Source organism: Octodon degus, unplaced genomic scaffold, assembly GCF_000260255.1.
Source record: "Octodon degus isolate 3935 unplaced genomic scaffold, OctDeg1.0 scaffold00033, whole genome shotgun sequence".
Lineage (NCBI taxonomy): Eukaryota > Metazoa > Chordata > Mammalia > Rodentia > Octodontidae > Octodon > Octodon degus.
In genome coordinates, this window is record NW_004524609.1 from 1283163 (window position 1) to 1306339 (window position 23177).

The 23177-nt window shown below is 35.5% G+C and overlaps 1 protein-coding gene across 1 annotated transcript in view; it reads left to right on the plus strand.

Annotated features, from left to right (window-relative positions):
- Positions 1-23177, plus strand: part of Efcab13 (EF-hand calcium binding domain 13) — a 120255-nt gene that overhangs the window by 46565 nt on the left and 50513 nt on the right. The window contains exons 9-12 of the mRNA XM_023714109.1: positions 731-802; positions 4717-5169; positions 7054-7191; positions 15989-16060. Of these exons, the coding sequence (XP_023569877.1) occupies positions 731-802; positions 4717-5169; positions 7054-7191; positions 15989-16060 (735 nt within the window). The remainder of the gene's footprint in view (positions 1-730; positions 803-4716; positions 5170-7053; positions 7192-15988; positions 16061-23177) is intronic.

Here is a 23177-nt window from a genome sequence, read left to right on the forward strand (position 1 = left end):
ATTAAAATTATGAATGCCGTGTCGGTACATAGCAGATGGTGAATGGCTATCTGCTACCCACCATGTAGATGCTGCACTCTTCTTTATAGTCTTCAGTATATTTTGCTCTCTTAGAAACCATACTGAAGTGACAGGAAGGAGATACGTTCCTGGGCACTAGGGATACAGAACTGAAATTCTGCACACTGAGCTCCCAGTCCCAAAGAGTGGCGGTGCGTCCACGTCGTCACAGGTGCTGCAGGGGCACAGGCCCCTCTGCGCTGGCCCGCGAGCCAGGAGCACCTGCGCGTCGGATATGCGATATGGCGTTGGTGCTCTGCGGGGGCAGCTGGGTGCTGGGCTGCAGCTTGGGCACTTGGGCTCCAAAAAGTGCACCATCACTGGTCTAGAAAGTGAGGGCAAAGAGTTGATTCTTCAAATACTACCTCTAGTAGGTTCTCAAAAATGTTTATAAAATAAGTATTATTCAGGTTATCTAGCATCGGAGCCTAAAATAGTCATCACTATTTCTTTTGGTAACAAATTGTTGTACTGAGGAGAAAAACTATAGCATTTGTGTTTAATAGTGAGCTATTATTAATTCACTGTTGTAGATATTATCCAGAACTCATAATAGCAGCTTCTGTCTTTATACCTCCACATATTTATATATTGTTTTCATGTTAGACGACTATGGTGGCTGTATCTCTATTCAAAATGAAACACAGTGTTTGTGTTTATTCTGTGACAGGTAAGCACATGGTGGATATTGGAGATATCGTATTTATTTTGGATGCTCTACAAGGCCAGTATGAAGATATTTGTAAGGAAGCTCTTGTTGCTATAGCAAACCTTGTTTATACATGAATTCTCCTTTAAATGCTAACATGTAGATTTTACCTTACAGAAGTATTAAAAAGCCTTCTTTGAAAACCTTTCTTGGGTTGGGGAGATGGCTCAGTAGAATAAGCGCTTGCCTGGCAAGTGCAAGGGCCTGAGTTCAATCCCCGGTTCTACTAAAAAAAAAAAAAAAGAAAACTTGTCTCTCTTAAATAAGAGAAATAAAAATTTAATGTAATACCTAAGTATACCTTCTTAATATTGATTATATAATAACAGTATCATAATTTTTTATCTTGCCCTGATACAGTGCAGCATAAAGTCAAATTTAAAACAAAATAACTCTACTAAACAATGATAGTATTTAATTTATAATTTGTAGGGCATTCTGACATCCTGATATTGATCCTTTAAATTTTTTAGTATGTTTTGCTGTCATTCATTTTTAGTTTTTCTTTATTAACTACTATATGTTATTTTTCATCTCTTATTGCACATTGTGTTATTCCTTATAGTTTTTCTCGTTTGTCTAAATATCATTTGATTAAGATTGCTGGTGCCCACATTCTAAGAATTACAAATTTTCTGAGGCTTGTTACAAAAAAAGGAAGAACAAACCTTGTTCTAGAATTTCCCTTTAGCTTTTCCAGAGGCAATATATACTGTGTTTTAGGCAGTTCATTCATATTTATATTTGTAACACGTTTACATTTTTTCATTTTTGCTTTTTGAGACAGTCTTCTAGGGAGTTTCATTGTGTTTCCTAACAGCGTCTAATGCTCTATTCTTGTATTGAACCTAGGTATTTTTGACTACGATGTGTCATAGTGGAAGTTTTGTAGAATTTTGTTTTTAAATTGTGGTTATTTAAGGTTCTGTATGCCTAACTTACGTTAAAAATCTTTTCTCATATTTGGAAAGTTTTGCTATTATTTCTGTAAACAGAGGTTTTAAAATTCCATTTGTACTTTTTTAGTAATTACAATTAATTTCTCACGTCTTTTCATCTGGAAGCTGTTGGATCCATTTTTTTTTCATAATTTTTTAATTTGGTTTTTAAAATTTTATTTATTTATTTATGTGTGTGTGTGTGTGGCCAGCTCAGCCCACCAGGGGGCGGGGCTGGCTGGCATGTGGTGCTGGGGGATTGAACCGCGGTCCCTGTGCTTTGTTTAGCTTAGCTTGTTCTAAATAGGTGCTTTAGACCACTGAGCCATCTCACCAGCCCCAGGATCCATTTTTTATGTTCTCTTTTTAAAATGAATCTTCTTGGGCTGGGGAGCTATCCCAGCAGCATAAGCACCTGCCTGACAAGTGTAAGGTTCTCAATTCGATTTGTGGTACCAAAAAAATAAAAAATATAAAAAATACATTGTTGATTGGCCCCTAAAATAATCCTGTCATATTCTGACACTCTGTCCTCATACTGTTCACTTCTGATGCCCTTATTTTTGGTAGACATTTTCAACTTCTTAATTTCTTTTTTGTGTTCTGTATATTCTAGTACAGGGTCTATGGGGTCTCATGACACAGATCCGACAGAGTGAGTATCCTGTTTTCAGCCTCCCAAGCCCTGGGATTACAGGCGTGTGCCACCACGCTCAGTCTCAGTTGCCCTCTCAGCACACCTGGGGGGTGGGGCTGGCATGGCACACTGGGGATCAGATCCCAGTCCCTGCGCCTGACTAAGCAGGCGCTTTAGTCCACTGAGCTATTTGGCAGGCCCTAAACTTCTTAATTTCTGCTTGGGAGCTGGGAGATAGCTTGGTGGTCTGAGTGCCTGCCTGGCAAGCACAGGGACCCTGGTTCAATCCCCAGTACTGCATGCCATCCCGACCACCGGAACCGGGTGTGGTGGCGCGTGCCTGTAACCCCAGCACTGGGGAGGTTGAGGCAGGACAGTCACTATGAGTGCGAGCTTATAGTGAGGCCATGTAGCAAATAAATAAATAAACAAACAAATAAATAAATGATTTTTAAAAATTTAGTATCTGCTTGGTACCTCTTTATGGATTATTTCTTTTTTATACTGGTCATGCATGTTTTGTATTACTTTGTTTGGCTCAGGTAATTATTATTAGTGTTTGTGTAGACTCACTTTTTTTTTTTGGCACATTATCTGTTTTTTAAATTTTCTTTGTACTCACTGAAGTGTCTTATTAATCTCTTTTGCTATTGCCTGTTATCATTTCAAATAATTGGGTTGCGTGGCTTTTGATTTCTTTTTCTTTGATGCCGCATAAATCAACTTTAGAGGAGTTTATTGTTTTGGGAGTTGTTTTGTTATTTTGCCTTCTCATGTTTTGTGTGTGTGTGTGTGCTGATGCATACAGGCTCATTACAGTGGGTAGCTTTGAGCGATGTGTATTTACCCTACACTTGTCTCTCAGTCACATTGTGAGTGTAACAACTGAATCCCTAAAGCTGCTGGAGAGGTCTGGACTTCTGACTTGGGCCTGCCGTCCGCCCAGGCTTGCCATCTCCTGGGTGGACGCTTGATCCAGGATCTGAGTGCTTTCTTAGCCTGCACCTCTGCAGCCCTGTGCCAAGTGGAAGCAAAACAGAGGGCTGCTCGGGGCTTAGTGGACGGTGGTGGCCCGCCGCGCTGCTCTGTGGCGGCCTGTGACTTGCTGTGCTGTCCCAGGCGGGCCATGCCTTGTGGCCAGCGCTTTCTTTGGGTCCTTTAGATAATTTCATTCCAACTGGCTTTGATTTGGATTTCGCTATTAGTTAATGATTTTGGGCACTTTTAATATACCTGTTGGCCATTTGCTTATTATTTTTTTGAGAAGTGTCTATTCATATCTTTTTTTTTTCAGTTTTTAATTGGATTACTTGATTTCGGTTATTTTTGAGTTAGTTGTGTATCTGGATTTTTTTGTCAGTGTAATATTTTGCCTACATTTTCTCTCACTGTGTATGTTGTCTATTCACTCTGCTGATTACTTCCTTTGCTTTTCAGTACATTCCTACTGTGGGGTAATATAATATACCTATTTTTGCTTTTGTCTGTGTTTTGGAATCTGTCAAAAAATCACCTATTCCAGTGGTGGAAAACCTATCGCCCACTTGTTATTTGATTTTCTTCTAAGACAAAAGATGTTAGTGTGTGAGTTATTTTATCCAAAGTAATACCACGTATTCAGGTTTAATTGCAGTGTGGGCACTTTGTGAGAAATAAGTGGGTCTTGGGTTGCAGTGTGGGCACTCATCTCTAAAAGGTTTGCTACCATGGACCCTATACAGACCCCTTGAAATCTTTTCCCTATGCTTTCCTTTTTTGGTTTTATAGTTTAAGGTTTTACATTTGTATTTTTATTTCATTTTGAGTTTAAATGTTGATTTTATATCTGGCAGTGTTGCTGATGTTATTCTGTACCATCATATGAATTTTGTAAGTTAAATTTTAGTTTGGAATGTTGGGCTAATATTTTTATAAAAATGCTATCTTACATATGAAGTTATTTCTCTCCGAATATTGAGACTATCATGAAAATAATTATTTTTATTATAACTTCATAAATTTTCCTATAGTTCTATACCCTTAGAACTAAAGAGATATCTATCTATATTAATTATAGATCTATTACATTTCTAAACTGAAAAAGAACAGAGAATAAATGATGTGTTTCAATAGTCTATCACTTAAGTTTCAGTGTAACTTTTAGATGATAGATTAAGTTAAAATACTTAAGTGTATTGCACTATAATATTTATCCTAACAAATAGTTTATTTTTTTGATCAGCCCTTTGGTTTTTTTTCAACTGGTTAAACTTTGTTTTGTATATTTAGTTGGTAATATGTTGAATGGGTTTTATGAAGACTTTTTTTGAAATATAGCAAAAATTACATGGGTACCAAAATAACTGAGTATGTTTCTCTTGTCTTTATGGAAGATTCAGATTTGGATGAAACTGCTTCAAAGAAAAGGTTACCAAAGGTAGAAGGATACTCTCTACAATATAAGAAGAAGTACAGTCTACCTTCCAGACTGACTGGATCATCAATGTCTAAAAAATTGATTAAAAAAATTCCACAATATCCTAGAAAAATTATGGAAGAAAATGATTCTGAAATTCAACCATCAAAAAATTTTGAACAGATAAGAAAATTTCCTGGTGAACCATACGCAAAGAGTGGCATGAATTTTAAAAAGCATTCAGAGAAAGCTGAGAATTATGACTCAAAGTCCAAACTACCAAACTTGAAGAGTACTACAAGCGTCAATAAGTCTCTGGATAAAAATGGTATTTCTAATATCCCAAAACTTGAGAACCTTGTTGTGAGAAAGGATGCAACTCTCCTGAAACATGTTTCAAGTAAAGAAAAAACTGCAGTGAATACCCTGGGTTAGTACCGTGTACATAAGTCAGAATCAGGTCCTTGAATGTTTTGGTTGTCATAGAAATGGGCAGAATTAATCTGTTATTGGATAGGTTTAAGCAGTTGTCAGTATCCTGGGTGACCAGCGTATTGATGCCTGCCTACGCTAATGTATGTCATTCTGTGGCTTTGATGTTAGTTCCTTCTTGGATTTCCCCCTTTTTGGGGAATTTAACTTTCTGTTATAAGCTTATTAAGTGATTAATTGGAGTAACTCAAATTCCCTAGAGAGTTGAGAGTTGTTTGTAATTTATTTAAATGAATATGTAGAGAGTCTGAAGTTTTTATTTCGTGTTCCACAGCTTTAATTCATAGTACTTTAGACACTATCTCCTATGGAGGGAGAACAGTGTGACACAGCTCGTGTCTCTAAAGGTTTTAGGGTTTCCTCAGAGATGAACGATGCTTTTCCAACAAATTTGTGCACTCCCTTTTGTGCTACTTCCATCAAAATGCTTGTTTTCTTTAAAGACATTTATTGAATTTTATATTGCATTTAGTATGCAATATAATAGGTATAATGGATGCCTTGTGAAAATTGAGTGATTAATGCATAATTTAACTATTGAAAAGTTATGATCTATTAAGGAGGATTAGAGACTTTCACTGATTTCTTTTCTGATGTGCTGCTATTACTCTGTGCCTCCTTTCTATTTCTGAGGCTTCACTGCATTTCAACAGAAATAAACCCCTGGGGTAATGGGATAGTGGAGTAGTAGACATTTCAGCAAGTGGACAGAACAGGTCTTCAAAAGGGTGCTCTATACCTGCCTTGGATAACCAAAATCAAATGATGGCATCTCTTATGGCCATATTTATGTTCTCTATATAAAGAAGTATTAGATAGTTTATTTGGTATAACTTCCACAAAGAAACTGGTGGTAACTGAATGTGAATAATGCAATGATTTAAATTTCAAATATCTAACTTTTAAACTAATTTTGCATTTATAATTGTTGCAAAGGTAGAATAAATTCCCTCGATACATTTTAATTTTACCAAGTGTTATTGTCTCATATTAACCCATAATGATCTAAACCAGGAAATCAACACTGACACAACCCTACTTACTAATCTATGGATATTATTTGAATTTTGCCAATCTCTATAAGTGTAATTTTTCTGATCCAAGACTAATCCAGGAACACATATTACATTTAATTGTCATATGTTCTTGGTTTCTTTCATTTTGTGATGGTTCCTCATTTTTTTTAACCATTGTGATACTTTTGAGGAGTAGTGATTACTTATCTAATGCCACTCATTTTGAATTTTTCTTGTATTTCATCATGAATAAATTCAGATTATGTAATTTTTGAGAGATGTATTTTTTGTTTTGGTCCTGAGAACTGAACCTAGGCAAGCATTCTACTGCTGAGCCAAATCCCAAGGCCCAGATTTTATAATATTTTACCTGAATACCGCAGAAGTGCATTCTTTAAGAGGCCCGCGAGCAGCGTAGCTGACTTCGGAGCTTCACCTTCTGAAGGTTGTGAGCTGGATGCATGGAGGGTAACCTTACGGGGAGGACCAGAACCCCACCTCGATGCGTGGGCTTCCGTGACTTGGAACGTTTGGATTGTGATATAGTGTAATCAGAAGCAAACAGCTTTATCTGGGTACAAACACGTCTTTTCTCAAAATTGGTAGTTTATAAGTTAGAATTTTGGGGCAGTTTTGTGTTTGAACTAAAAGAGAAAGAGTATAAGAAAACAAAATTGGGGAGAGAAAGGCAGTCCTTCCATTGGGTAATATTGATTAGATAAGAGTTGTTCTCTATTAAATATTTAGGTACTAATGAAATAGACGGAATTCTGGTTCTTAGCATCCTCTGTCTTTCATACACTTAGAGAATGTCTGTGATGCTATCAGTAAGCTCCAAGAAAACTCCATTGCTCCCGAAGAGCTGCAGCACATTTTGCCTTCTCTAGGAATTACTTTATTAGATGAAGACTTACAGGAGATTATGACAGAGACTACTAGAAATGGTAAGAGACAGGTGACACCGAATTCAGAGAAAATCGTGTTTTTTATGGAATAGGATTATAGTGGCTTCTTACTTATTGTGCAGGTTATGTTCCAGACTCCCCCACGATAAGTGAAAATCAGTGAAGTAGTGACGTTATGATTTAGTATTTATATATTTTAAGGCTTTATAAACCCTTCCCAAACTCTTCAAAACCTTTCCTGCACTTTTAAAAACACTTAATGTTCTTGATCATTTTTTAAACTGTAAACTTATGTAATTTTAACAACATATGCATATTGTACAGTACTGCAAAATCCCATGATATAGCAAAAATTTAGATTAATACTTTTTGTATTTTAACTTAACTTTATTTTATTTTGAAGAGTAAAAGCAGAAGCAAAAACAAATAGGAAAAAAAAGACAGAAACAGAGTAACAAACAACAATACATATATTACGGGTTTTTGAAACAAGAATAGTTAATTAACAATGGTTATAGTATCTATTTTTAACATCAAATCTATTGCTCAGACTAACACATATAGTTATGCAAGATTGGACAAATAATTGAATACTAATGCTTATTTTCAAGAAATTTTAGTTTTTTTCCTGTTTTTAAAAATAAATTATTTTAAGGAGAGTGTAATAATCGATGACACTAGAAACAGTACATATTTAGAAGACCAAGATAAGAGGTATTCAACCACGGGTTTTGTGTTATACATTGCTGTTCTGTAGTTGTTCAGATCATAGATATCAGCATACAGAGTTAGTCAAGGTGAAAATTCTAAACATTAACTGCTATTTTCAAAACACTGATGGAAATTATTAGTACAATCATCTCAGCCATCCTGCATATATGCTTGCATGTTTTTCCCTCTTTTCCCCTATCTTTTCTCCTTTCTCTCATCTTTGTTGTTTAATCCTTAAGTTCAGTTTCTTTCCATTTTACTATATCTATTATACCTTTCAGGTTTTATTTCTTTCAGGTTCTTACACTAGGGAGATAATATGATATTTACACATATGGGTCTGATTTATTTCACTTATGAGTATAGCCTCTAGCTGCATCCACTTACCTATGAAGCCTTCGAGCTTGTCTTTCTTTATAGCTGAGTAGTACTCCATTGTATAAAAACACAACATCTTTTTCATCTATTCTTCAAGTGATGGGCACTTTGGTTGCTTCTGAGATTTGTCTTTGACAAATTGTGTTGCTATAAATATGGGTGCACATGTATAACTATGGCATGATATTTTCTTTCTTTCTTTCTTTCTTTCTTTCTTTCTTTCTTTCTTTCTTTCTTTTTTTTTTTTTTTTTTTTTTTTTTTTGAAAATACCCAAAGGGGAATAGCTGGATTGAATGGAATTTTCAGCCCTAGATTTTGAAGAGTCTCCACACTGATTTCCACAGTGATTGTACCATTCTACATTCCTACCAACAGTTGAGAAAGGTTTCTTTTTCCCCACAGTCTCTCCAGCATTTGTTATTAGTTGATTTCTCTTTTTTAAATGTATTTAGTACAGTGTCTACAGGGTCTCACTACATGGATCAGACTCATAGTAAGGCCTGTTTTCAGCCTCCCAAGCATTGGGATTACAGGTGCGCACCACTGTGCCCTGTCTCAGTCATCTTCTCAGTGAGCCCCAGGGGAGGGGCTGGCATGGCACACCAGGGATTGAACCCCCATCCCTGCACCTATTAGTTGATTTCTTTATGATAGCCATTCTTTCAGGGGTGAGATGATCTCTCTCTCTCTCTCTCTCTCTCTCTCTCTCTCTCTCTCTCTCTCTCTTTGCAGAACCAAGGATTGAACTCAGGCCTTTGCACTTGCCAGGAAAGCACTTATTCTACTGAGCCATCTCCCCAGCTCCAAGAGATGATATCTCAATGTGGTTTTAATTTAAATGTCTTGAATGGCCAGTGCTGTGGAACATTTTTCCATGTATTTATTTGCCACTTGTATTTCTTCTTCTGAGAATTGTGTATACATCTCAGATGCCCTTTTTTAGATTGGATCTTTAAATTTTGGGGGCCCATTTTTTTTAGTTCTTTATGTAATTTAAATATAAGCCCTTTGAGTGAATGTTGGTTACAATTTTTTCCCCAATTTGTGGGTTGTCTTTTTACTTAGTTGGTGATTTCTTTTCACATGCACAAACTTCTCAATAAGATGAGGTCCCAGTTGTTGATTCTTTAGAGTATTTCCCCCATAGTTTAGTTTCTGTTGATGAGCTGTTGGTCTACTCCTATGTCTTCAAAGTTTTCACCCTATTTATTCTTCTAGGAGATTTAGTGTTTCTGTTTTAATGTTTAGATATTTAAACCATTTTGACTTTATTTTATTTTTTTTTCCGGAACCAGGGATTGAACTCAGGTCTTTGCGCTTGCCAGGGAAGCACTTATTCCATTGAGCCATCTCCCCGGCCCCTTGACTTCATTTTAGTGCATGGCGATAGACCTGGGTCTAGTTTTAGATTTCAGCATGTGGAGAGCCAGTTTTTCCAGCACCATTTGTTAAAGAGGCTATCTTTCTTCCAGTGAGCATGTTTGGCTCCTTTGTCAAATATAAGATGGCTGAGTTTGCTTGTAGTTGTATTTGAATCTTCTAATATGTTCCATTGATCTTTGTGTCTGCTTTATTGCCAGTACCATGCTAATTTTATCACAGTATCTTTGTAGTATAATTTCAAGTTAGGGATTGTAATGCTTCCTCCTTGCCTTTGTTGCCCAAGATTGTTTTTGCTATTCTAGGTCTTTTCTGGTCTCAAATAAATTTTAAGAGTCTTTTCTTTAGATCTGTGAAGTATGTTGATGATATTTTGATAGAGATTGTATTAAATCTGTATAACAATTTTGGGAGTATGGCCATTTTCACAAGGTTGGTTCTTTCTATCCAGAGCAGGGGATATCTTTCTATTTTTTGAAATCCTCTTTGATCTCTTACTTTAGGGGGTTATAATTTTCATTGTATAGATCTTTTACTTCCTTTGTTAGATTAATTTCTAAGTATTTAATTTTTGGATGCTATTGTGAAGGGTATTATTTCTCTAATTTCTCTCCCAGTGAGTTTATTATCTGTGTAGAGGAATGCTATTGGTTTTTGATGTTGGCTCTGTACCCTGATATGCTACTGAATTTGTTTATTAGTTCTAGGAGCTTCTTGATGGAGTTCTTTGGGTTTTGCATCTGTAAATAATGATAGTTTAACTTCTTCTTTAGCTGTGCTTATTCCTTTTCTCTGTCTTGTTTAATGGCTCCAGCTAATAATTCCAGAACTATATTGAATGGGAGTGGTGATAGAGGATATTCTTGTCTTGTATCTGATTTTTTTCTTTTTTGTACCTGACTTGAGAGTAAAAACTTTCAGTTTTTCTCCATTTAGAATTATGTTGGCTGTTGATTTTGTCACAGGTGACTTTTATCAGATTGAAATATAGGCCATCTATTCTAATTTTCTGTAGGGCTTTGATCATGAATGAATGTTGGACTTTGTCAGAATCTTTTTCTGCATCTATTGAGATGATCATGTGGTTTTTGGTTTTGTTTCCACTGACATAGTGTGTTACACTTATAGATTTGCATACATTAAACCATCCTTGTGTCCCTGAGATGAATCCTACCTGGTCATATGTATAATCTTCTTGATGATTTGCTGTATTCTATTTGCTAGTATTTTATTCAGGATTTTTGCATCTATGTTCATGAGGGAGACTGGTCTGTAATTCTCTTTTTTGGTTGGATCTTTCTCTGGTTTCGGTATCAGTATAATACTTGCCTCCAGGAATGATTCTGGGAGCATTGCTTCCTTTTAAATTTCACTGAAGAGTTTGAGGAGCATTGGGATTACATCTCTAAAATTTGTATAGAATTCAACTGTGAAACCATCAAGATCTGGACTTTTCTCTGTTGATAAGTTTTTTTTTTATTACATTTTAAATTTCATTGGCTGATATTGTGTTATTCAGAGTTTTTACATCTTTTTGATTCAGTTTTGACATTTTATATCTATCTAGGAATCTGTCCATTTCTTCTGTGTTTTTGATCCTGTGAGAATAAAGATTTTCAAAATTGCTATTGATGACCTCCCTTTTTGTGTGTGCAGGCTATCACTACGCAGCCTGGACTCATAGTGACCCTCCTGATTTCTGTCTCCCTAGTGCTGGGATTACAGGTGTGCACCACCTCCCCTGGATTCCATTGCCTCTCAGTGTGCCCAGGGGTGGGGCTGGCGTGGGTGATCTTCTGAGTTTCACAGTATCTGTAGTAATTTCTCCCTTTTTGTTCCTTATTGCTTGAATTTGAGTTTTTTCCTTCCTATTTTTAAGAAGGTTGGCTAGAGGTTTATTAATTTTATTTAATCTTTCAAAGAAGCAGCTTTTGGATTTATTAATTCTTTGTGTTGTGTTGTTTGTCTCAATTGCATTAAGTTTTGCTGTAATCTTGACGATTTCTTCCCATATTTGGGCTTTGGGCTTGGTTTGCTCTTCTTTTCTAGAAGCATGAGGGGCAGCATTAGGGTATTTATTTGTTTTTGCTCTGTTTTCCTAATGTGTGAGTTCACGACTCTAAACTGGTCTCTGATAACTGCTTTTATCACATCTGACAAATTCCAGTAAGTTGTGTTTGAATTTTCATTGGATTGTAGATATTGTTTAATTTCTTGTATAACCCTTTGGTTGCTGGGCAGGGTGTTAATTTCCATATGTTTATGGGATTTTTATGGTTTCTTTTGTTTTTAATTTCCAGTTTCATTGAACTGTGGTCAGATAATATGCATGGGATAATTTCTGTTTTCTTGTATATACTTAAGTATGACCTATGGACTAGTATGTGATCTATTTTAGAAAACATCCCATGTGCAGCTGAAAAGAATGTGTATTCAGATGTTGTTGGTTGGAAAACTGTATATGTCCACTAAGTTCATTTGTTCAAATGTTTGGTTCAGTTCTACTTCTTTGCTAATATTTGTCTGCTTGACCTATCTTTTTTAGATAAGGGTGTGTTAAGGTCCCCTGTTAAGATTGTGATATTGGTTATTAGACTTTTTGTGTCCTTTAAAATTTATCTTATATAGTTGAGTGCTCCCATATTTGATGCATGCATATTTATAACTGTTATCTTTCTCTTGAATTTTCCCTTAACCTCTATTTCACAACCTTCTTTATTTTATTTGATCATTCTTTGAAGTTCAGATTGTCTACAAACAGAATAGCTACCCTTGCTTTTTTCTGAGGCCCTGGAGCATGTAGTATTGTTTTCCATCCTTTGACTTTTAGCCTATGAATTTCTTTATGGATTATATGTTTCTTGTATACAGCATATTTTTAGATTTTGTTTCTTTTTCTTTCTTTTTCTTTTCTTTCTTTTTTTTTTTTTCAGAACCAGGGATTGAACTCAGGCCCTTGCACTTGACAGGGAAGTGCTTATTCTATTGAGCCATCTCCTTAGCCCCTAGATTTTGTTTCTTAATCTACCCTGCCAGTCTATTTCCTTTAATTGGTAAATTGTGTCCATTTACAGTGGTGGTTTTAATTAACATATATTGACTTATGTTTGTGATGTTATTTTCTTGTCATTGATTCCCTATTTTTCTCCTGTGTTTATTTGTTTGCTCTGTTTGGTTGGTTCTTTCCACTGTACTTCTTGGAATTGTGGTCTTTCTTGGAATTGTGATTCCTTTCTAGAATATCTTTCAGTACTCTGTGTAGGGTTGGTTTAGTCATCCTGAATTTGTTTAGTTCTTTGTCTTGGAAGTATTTCACTTCTCCATTAAACTTGAAAGAGAGTTTAGCAGGGTATATCAGCCTGCATTGAAATTGGTTTTCTTGTAGGAGCTGAAGTACTCCATGTTCTTCTTGACTTGATGATTTGTGAGGAAAAATCTGCTATTATTCTGATGGGTTTTCCTTTAAATGTGATCTGTTTCTTTTCTCTACTCATTTTTTTATTTTATTTTATTTTATTTTATTTTATTTTATTTTATTTTATTTTTTGTGGAACCGGGGATTGAATTCAGGCCCTTGCGCTTGCTGGGGAACCGCTTATTCCACTGAGCCATCTCCCCGGCCCCTCTACTCACTTTTAGTATGATGTTCTTGTGTTGAATTTCTGGGATCTTGATTATTGTATGTCTGGGTGTAGTTTTAATTGGGTTGATAATTTTTTGAGTTCTATATACCTCAGTTACCTAAATGTCAGATTGTTTCCCTGTATTTGGGAAGTTTTCTGCTATTACTTCTGCCCATATTCTGTTTATATCATTTGTGTTGGGTTCATCGTTCTCAGTGATGCCTATTAGTCTCACATTGTTCATCTTTGCAATGTCTTGTAGCTGTTGAATTATTATTTTCTGGATTGTAGTTGTTTTTAAGAGATCTTTACTTACCTTTTCACTAGTTGCAACAGTGTCTTCAGGTCTGAAAGTCTATCTTCACTTTCATTCAAATGGTTTTGCCAACTTTTAATGAAGGTTTTAATTTCTTCTATATCTCTTTGAAATGTGCTTCTTGCATTTTATTTCTTTCCTATATTGCTCATTCCAAGTTTCCATCATTTTTCTATTCTCCTCTATTTTTTTAATCAGTGTCTTCTTTAGAAATGTGTAGTAATTCTTTTATTATATTTATCACTTCTTTTTTTCTTTTTTACTTGTGAGATTATTTCTGATCTGATTTCTTCTATACCCTCCTGTCATTATTTCCTTACTTCAGCTGCTAGCTTCCAGTTTCTTCTATGCTAATCTTTCCTGGGTTTGTTCTGGCTGGGCTTGGCTCCTGAGATTGCTTTTTGCTCCTTCTTTCTGTCACTTTCTATTTCAGAGATAACTCTTTATTTTGATTTCTGTGATACATTTTTCTGAAACTTTGAAAGTAGGCAGCTATTTCACTGCAGTCAGAGCTTCTCTGTAAAGAGTCTGTTTCTTAGGAATCTCTCTTGTGTCAGAGATTCTTGTTTAGTGCGTATCCCAAGATTTTGCCTTTTCTATTGACTGAGAGTGAGATACTGATTTCTGTTTGGCACTGTCCTCTGTCCTTCAGTGCAGGGCTTTGGTGAGGTTATTACCCAAGTACCTCCTAATATTATCACCCAAAGGAGAACAGGTGGTTAAGGCGGAGATGGTTTCCTATTTATAGTAGTACAGTTAGCAATACTAATAACAGCTATTGAAATTTAGAAATTGGCAAACTTTGCCACTACTGGGTTTGTACTTTAGACCATAGGCAAACATTGTAGCTGTATAACAAAGCAGATCTTAAATTGGGAATTGGTTTTTAGATGAATTCCTCTGAGCTCTGGGTGGGCACCTCCACTTCAGGCACCTGGAGTCTTCCAGGCAGACTAGTTCACCCCACTGCTGCCACCTCTGTACTGCAAGGGTACTCTTATAGGTCTGGGCATTGGTCTGGGCTCAGCTGGGCAAAGCAGTACACTTCACCTCCCTGGGTCTAGATCTACTGAACTCTAACTCTGGCCATACCTGGCTTGGGTCTGGTTGTGTGTTTGGCTCCTTCCAGGTGAGCCTCGTCCAAGTGGGTCACTGGGTGCTGCTGGCTTCCCTGGCTTGCTCCTGGTAGACCTGCTGAGGTGGGGTGGGCCCTCTGGGAGATTAATATTTTTTGAAAACCTGGGAAACTGAATCTGTGAAAGTCGAACTGCAAAATAGTGTGGAGATACTGTAACTATTAGAAAAATGTTTCTCAATCAGGTATGGAACAGAATGAACCATTGTAAGGAAGATTAGGGAAGAAGAGATAAAAAAATGGAAAACTGTAAAACAGTTCCTGGAAATTCTGACCTAATCCATTGATTTGGCAGGGTTAAGCCTTTCATAGATGAGAATCATTTCAGTAAGGTTCTTCTGAGCTCTGCACATCTGGGCATTCTAGATTGGTGCTGGCACTAGCGAAGGCTGATCCAGCTCTAGAGAGGTTCAGGTAAAGGGTACAATGTCCTGTGGGCATAAAAATCTCCTGGCAAGCACTCTAGGAATTTAGGGAGGCAGTCATTGGAATTTTTAAAATTTTAGGAAAATTTATAGCTAGTGATCATCAAGGCAGGTAGCACCAAGATGTTCAATGGCATATTCCATTCACAAACCTAGGCTCAAGGAAGAATTTAAATTTCAAATAAAGGTTCTAATATTAGTAAAATTGTTTTATTAGTAACTAATAATTATACAAATTAAGGAGAGGGAAGAGGAAATATTTTGGGGAAAGAATGCCTGGAAAGAAATAACATTACATTAGATGTGAAATCTCAGAACCTGGGCAAAAGTTCTTAGCTCAGACAAATGAGATAAGATATTTCTTTATATTTGTATCTATATCTATTTATATTTACCTAATCAGTCATTAAACTTTTTCTGTTGTTTCTTATTATTGGTACAAAAACTATGGGAAGTTTATACCTAAAATAGTTGGTTAATTGGACTGCATGGACACTGGGGGTGTGGATAGGACTATGTGGATTGTCAGGGCTGGTTCATATTGTCCAGAAGTCTTAATGGATGACACATTGACTGGGTTCTCATCATGGTATGAGGTAGACTCTCTAACATTCTCACAACCCACTTATACAGACACCTTTTCTTTTACTCACAGTAAGAATTTAGTATATTGTTGGGAGTAATATACCCTAAATAATTGTTGAAATAAAATGAACTGACCAAATTCAGAAAGATTCATCTTCAGATACAGAATATGAAGAAGAAAGAGGGTAATGAGATAAAGGTTTTTTTTTTATAGTTAAAATGTGAATCTAACTTTTTGCCTAGTTACAGCAGAATATGTAATCAAAATTCTTTATTTTACAGAAAGTGGAATGGTGAATTTAGAGGACTTTATGAAGGCTCTCTGCAAAGAGCAAAGTCTTTCTGAATATGATGGTAGGTAGGAAATGCATTTTAAAATGACTTGAAGGATAAAGCAGTTAGATTGAAACAAATTACATTCAATTAAACTCAGTTTGCTTTTGGATAGATACTTAATACCTTGTGACTCTTAGGTAGTTGAGTTGCCAGTTTAAAAAAAATACTTGCTATACCAGGGTAATGATAACTACCTCACAGGGTTGTCAACTGAATGTTTTATTGGCACCAGTTTGCAATACATAATATATTCATTCTGGGTAGATGGCACATGTACATGACACATATTAATTCTGTTTTACGTCTCCTTTCCTTCTTTCCTCTCAATTCTCTTTATCTTTTGAGCCCTTTCTCATTTGCAAAAGTTTTGTAGTTTTTCTTTTCTATTGTCCTTTATATTGCTCTTTAATTCATTTAGTGTTTGGATTTTTCATATGAGAGAAACCATGGGTTATATAAATTTGTGTGTTTAATTTATTTCATTTAATATCATAAATTCAAGGTGCATTGATTTTCTTAAAAGCGGTGCAAATTTATCCTTTATAGCAGAGTACTACTCCACTGTGCATAGACATGATTATCCACTCATCTGTTGATGGTTATATAGGCCATGTCCAAGGTTCAGCTGTTAAGACCTCTGCTGTTACAAACAAGGATGTGCATATAGCACTGTAGTATGAATCTTTAACTCTCAGGAATGTACAAGTAGATGAATATCTTAGCTGAATGCATTTTCTATTTTTAGTTTTTTTGAGGAATCTCCATACTGATTTCTAGAGTGGTTTTACTACTCTACAAAAGGTATAGGGATTCCTTTTCCCCACATCCCTGCCAGCATATTTAGTTATTTGGTAACTTTTTAATTTGTTTTTTATGTTTTTTTCAGTACATGTTTGCAATAAATAATGTTTACATTCCTTGGGAGAAGTTGGTACAAAACTGTATAAAATCCATAGATTGCAGAAATGACCAATGTGAAGTAAGTGTGAATTTGAGGACAGGTGGTTAATGTAAAATACTGAGAGAAGAGATCATCCAACAGCTACCAGATGGCAGTAAAAAGTTCCATCATTGAAAAGAGAAACCTAAGACGAGTTGGAGAAAAGATAGGCCATAACACAGATGGAATTATTAATATGTTTAAAGAAATTATAGCAGAAAATTCCCCAAGCTAAAAAAGAATTCAACATATAAGTAAGCAAGCCTACCAGAACACCAAACTACTGTGATGAAAAAAAATCACTTCACTATGTTAGTTTATTAATTGTCAATGTGAGTGGGAATGCCCAGCTGATTTGGCATGGTTGTTCAGTGGTATATAAGAATGGGAAGAAAAGATTTTGGCTGATGGTGCTTTTTTTTTGTTTTTTAATTTACTTTTTTTTTTTTTTGGTGGTACCGGGGATTGAACTCAGGATGCTGCGCTTGCCAGGCAAGCGCTTATTCTACTGAGCTCTGATGGTGCTTTGTGGCAGCTGTTTTTCTTCACCAGAGTTTCAGCAGTTTTTCTTTGAAGGACCTTTGACTGCTTTCTTTCTTGGGGGAGTATCCGTCCTTGTCTTCATCTTGGATGGTGTCTCCTGGCTTCCCCTGTAGGCCCCTCAGCCCTAGCTTCCAGCACTGGTCCTTGCACCTTTCCAGAATGGGTCCTTCTGTTTTCCATGGTGGATCCTTCAGACCTGATATGGACTCACACAAGTCATTGTTAAGGGTTCCAAGCTCCCAGCTGAACCTTGGGTCCCCAGAGTGTGGACACATGTCTTATGCTCTGCTGCATCTCACTCTAGTAAGCAATGACTAATACACTAATACTTACTAAATGGCCATATATCCCCCAATAACTTTCAGAATTATAAAAATAGCCACAGAAGAAGAAAAATTACATATAAATTTAAACCACCTGTAATTACAGCAGATTTCTCAACACAAACCTTAAAGGCAAGAAGAGCTTGGGTGAAGTATTTCAAGTCCTAAGAGCAAATAACTTCCGTTCCAGATTGATATAATCAGCAAAGCATTTCTTCAAATTAGATGCAGAAATGAGGGAATTTCATAAAAAAGATCAGCTCAAAAGATAAGATCATAAAATCAGCGCTGCAGAAAATATTCAAGAATATCTTATAGAGAAACAATGAAACCAATAAAATGAAAAATCCAAGTGAATTGAAAACATTGAGTAAGGTTAATGATAAAAAACAAAGAATGTCAGGAAAAGAAAAACAGAAGAGGCATCAACAAAGAAAGAATGCAATGGTGGTAAATAATCAACACAGCTCAGCAGTAATTCTCAATGTTAATGCCTTCAAATCTCCAATTAAAAGACACAGACTAGTAGAAGGGATCAAAAAAGCAGATTCCAACAGCTTGTTGCATTCAAGAAACTCATCTAACCCAAAAAGGTACTCATAGACTAAAAATCAAAAGATAGAAAACAGTATTTCATGCACAAGTACCCTCAAAAGCAGGGGTAGCATTTTACTTTCAGACGTGGTAAACTTGAAGCTGAAGTGATTTTGAAGTGACAAGGTGACTATATACTATGTAGAGAACAACCCCTTACAAGACTGTAATAAGGAATCTACCAATTGAAAAATACTGTAAATATAAAAGTACTAAAAAACCTAATAACAAGAAATTGAGACTGTAATAAAGAATCTACCAGCTAAAAAAGATGACATAATGTTATAAATATAAATGCACTGAATAATGAAGCACTTCACTTTATAAAATAAAGACTGCTGAGCATAAAAGATCAAATAAATGTGGACCTAGTCATAATGGGATTTTAGCACCTCATGTTTGCAAGGAGATAGATCAAACTAAAGAAAAAAATCAGTAAAGAAATTACAGAATATTATGCCCTATTTCTGAAGCATATGGTACTTGTTCCAAAACAGATCACATACTAGGCCGCAAAGTCTGCTTAAATAAAGAAAAAAGAATTGGAAGTGCCCCATGTGCACATCAGAGCAGTGCTCAGTGAAGCTAGAAATCAGTGCTGAAGAAATCGGAGTGCCTTTTAGCACGACCTAGGGAAGAACTGGGCTACAGAAAAACCAAGGAAGAAGGTTAACAATTTCTAGAAGTTAATGAAAATTTCTGTTCTATTCCCTGGAACCTCTCAGACACTAGGAAAGCAATTCTAAGAGGGAAGTTCATTGTGCTAAGTGCTTACATTCAGAAAAGAGCAAATTCATATAAATTACTTTGTGAGGAACCTCAAGATACCTGAGAAACAACAACAAGCAAAGCCCGAGCCCAGTTTGAAAAAGGAAATCATACACATTAGAGCAGAAATCAATGAAATTGAGACTAAAATAACAATATAAAGCATCAACTAACTTTGAAGGAATAACCAAATAGATAAAGCATTAGCCAAACTTACCAAGAGAAAAAGAAAAGATTCACATCAATGTAATTAGAAATGGAAAAGTTGAAGTCACAGTAAGCATTGTAAAAATCCAGAAGATAGTACCTACCCCCCAAAAAATTGCATTCCAATAAATTGGAAAATTTTGAAGAGTAGAAAAATTCCTAGACTCATACAAATTACTAAAAGTAACCCAAGAAGACACAAAAATACTGAAAAGCCTAATAACAAGAAATTGGAACTGTAATAAAGAATCTACTAACTAAAAAAAGTTCAAGACCTGCTAGATTCACTACTGAATTCTATAAAAACCTTTAAGGGTATATCACTATGCCTGTCAAACTCTTTAAAGAATTTGAAAGGGATGGAGTGCTTCCAAATTCTTTTATGCAAACCAGCATCAATTCTTTATAAAACCAGATAAAGACTCAACTGAAAAAGAAAGCTAAAGGCTGATCTCCTTAATGGACATAGAGAAAACCATAACAAGATATTAGCTAATAAAATGAAATTTATCATCAGAAAGATCATACATTGTGACAAAGTAAGTTTTGTATCAGAGATGCAAGAATGGTTCAACATATACAAATCAATAAATATAGTACATCACACAAACAGAAGCAAGGCTAAAAATGACATTATCATATGAATAGATACAGAAAATGATTTTGATAAAATCCAACACCACTTCATGAAAAGAATTCTAAAGAATAGTTAGGAAGTCCATAACTAAATTTGATAAAAGCTATTAATAACAAGCCAGCAGGCATCATCATATTAAATGAGGAAAAAATAAAAGCATTTCCCCCAAAATCTGGAACTAGACAAAGATGCACATTCTCACCACTTCTGTTCAACATAGTGTTTGACACACTAGCCAGAGAGAAAAGGGATACATATGGAAAGGGAAGAACTCAAATTATTGTTTCCAGGTGACATGATATTCTACGTAGAAGATGCAAAAATAAATTCCACAAAAACCTTGTAGAGCTAATAAACAACGTCAGTAATGTAACAGGATAGAAAATCAGTACTCAAAAACAATAGCATATATAGACATTAATGAATTCAGTATTATGAAAACAATATCATTTACGGTAGTGTCAAGAAAAAGGAAATACCAGGTTATTAACCTGATGAAGGAAGTGAAAGACCTCTATAGAAAAACTACAGAACTATGAAAAGGGCATTGAAGAAGACATCAGAATATGGAAAGATGTCCCCTGGTTCTGGATACGTAGAACCAATATGACATTGACCATACCACCAAAACTGTTTTGCAGATTCAAAGCAGTCCCAGTCAAAATACCAAGTGAACTAGACTTCACTGAGAGAAAATCATCCTAAAACTCATATGGAAGCAACAGAGACCCAGAATAGAAAAAGCAATCTTGGAAAACAAGAGCAAAGCAGGTGGCATCACATTACCTGATCTCAGGCTAGTACTAAAAGGCAACACTAGTAAAAGTGACATGATGCTGGAACAAAAACAGATGTGTATCAGTAGGGGATACAGAAACACCCCTAGACACATTCAAGTATTTGATCTTTGACAAAGGCTCCAAAAACATACATTGTTGGAAAGAGAGCCTATTCAACAGATGGTGCTGGGAAAGCTAGTATCTGTTTGTAGACTATTGACGTTGTCTCTCACTGTGTATCAAATTAAAATAAAAATGGATCAAAGATATAAACACTAAAACAGAAACACTGAATCTACTGGAAGATAATAAAGGTAAAACATTTGAAATCATAGTATAGGAAAGGATTTCTCAAATAGAACTAAAATTGCACAAGAAATGACAGCAAAAATTAACAGGTGGTATTGAATCCATTTAAAAAGCTTCTACAAAACAAAGGAATCAACTACTAGAGTGAAGAAATAACCTACCAAATGGGAAAACTTTTGACAGCTATTCTGTAGATAAATATTAATATTAGGAATATAGGAAGAACTAAAAAAGTCAGACCACCTAAATAAAGGCTCAATCAAAAAATGGGCAAGAGAAATGTGCAGATAATTCTGAAGAAGAAATGCAAATAGCCAACAATTGTATGACAAAATGTTCAACATCCCTGTTCGTTAGAGAAATGCTGATTAAAACAGTGATAAGATTCTATTTTACATGAGAAAGAATGGCAATCATCATAAATTTAAAAAAATAAATGCTTGTGAGTCCTGTGAAAAAGGAATATCCCTGTTGTTGGGAAAGTGAACTAGAACTACCATCATGGAAAATCTTCAAAGAAATAAAATAAAATTAGAAATTCTATTTCATTCAGCTATCCCCCTTCTAGGAATCTCCACGCTCTAATAACACATGCATACTAATGTTTACAGTCGTATAAGTCATAATATCTAAATCCTAGCAGCAACCTGTATATGTCAACAGACGAGTGGAGTGTAGGCTGGTCCAACCACTGAGGAAATTAGTGTGATGATTCCTCAAAAAACTAAGATTAGAGGTTCCATTCTATGTAGCTATTTCCTTTCTGTATATATTCCCAGGAAAACTAAGAGTGTCATACCACAGTGATAATTGTGCAACCATGTCTATAGCGTCACAATTTGTAATAGCTAAGTCTTGGAAGCAACTCAAATGCCCAGCACCAGGGAATAGATTAACAAAAGATTTTATTTTATACAGTGGAGTACTATGCCACAAAGAAGGATAAACTTGGGACTGTTGTAGGTAATTGGATACAACTTGAGACCATACTTACAAGTGAAATTAAGTAGACTCACCTGGGTAAGCACTGTATTGCCTTCCTGGTGTGAGAAACTGAAACAGTAAATAAGGTCTAAAATGTACAATTACTGTGAAATAGGAAGAAATTATTTAAAAGGAAAAAGAAACTAGGATGGGAGAAAGAGGAAACGAAGAAAGGTGGAAAAGCGAAGAAAGCAAATTAGCTAACTACTAGTGTCTTTTACTTCATTGAGATTAAGGTTTATGCTAATATGGATTGGAGACTTTTCTAGGCTCATGTTGTGTATTCTGAGTATCTACTTTGAGGATAACAGTATGCAGTGTATTAACTATTACTGTCCTATTATTTTGTTATGAAATTCTGTCTTAACTTCTTTCAGTAAAAGTTTTTGTTTCCCTAAGGATGGCAGGAAATGATTTTCTCTCTAAATCTGCTTCAAAATGACTATTTTTACCTTTAAAATTAAAAGAACTTTTAACTTTTAAATGAGAATTTCTTTCACTTAAAGATTCTGAGGACATATCTTGACCCACATATTTGCATATAAGCATCATATTTTAAGGAACCACCTTAAGAATCTTTTGACAGACATCATTTTAGTCATCATGTATTTGTTCAGAAATCCATAATGAATCCATTGTGACTTCATGAAGCAGATTAATTACAATGATTTTAATGTTCTCTATTACTTAACTTCCTTCCTTACCTAACTTGTCTATTCAAGAAGACCTTTTTTAGACTAACTTGAGCTAGAGTATGTATGTATGTATCCATATATGCACTCTTTTTTATCTCACATTTTTCATTCAAATAATTGAAAATATTGTCTCTACTTTGATTCTTTTTCTTAAAGCAAATGAATTCCAGGTAACCTATCAACTCCCTTGCTTCTCTATACAGTATCTACTTTTCTGTTCGTAATGATTTCATTGTGATATAAATTCATCAGTTTACATATAAGTGGTTCTGGGTGTGGTACTATATGCTTGCAATCCTAGCACTTGGGAGGCTGAGGCAGGAGGACTGTTGTGCATTCGAGACCAGCCTGGGCTA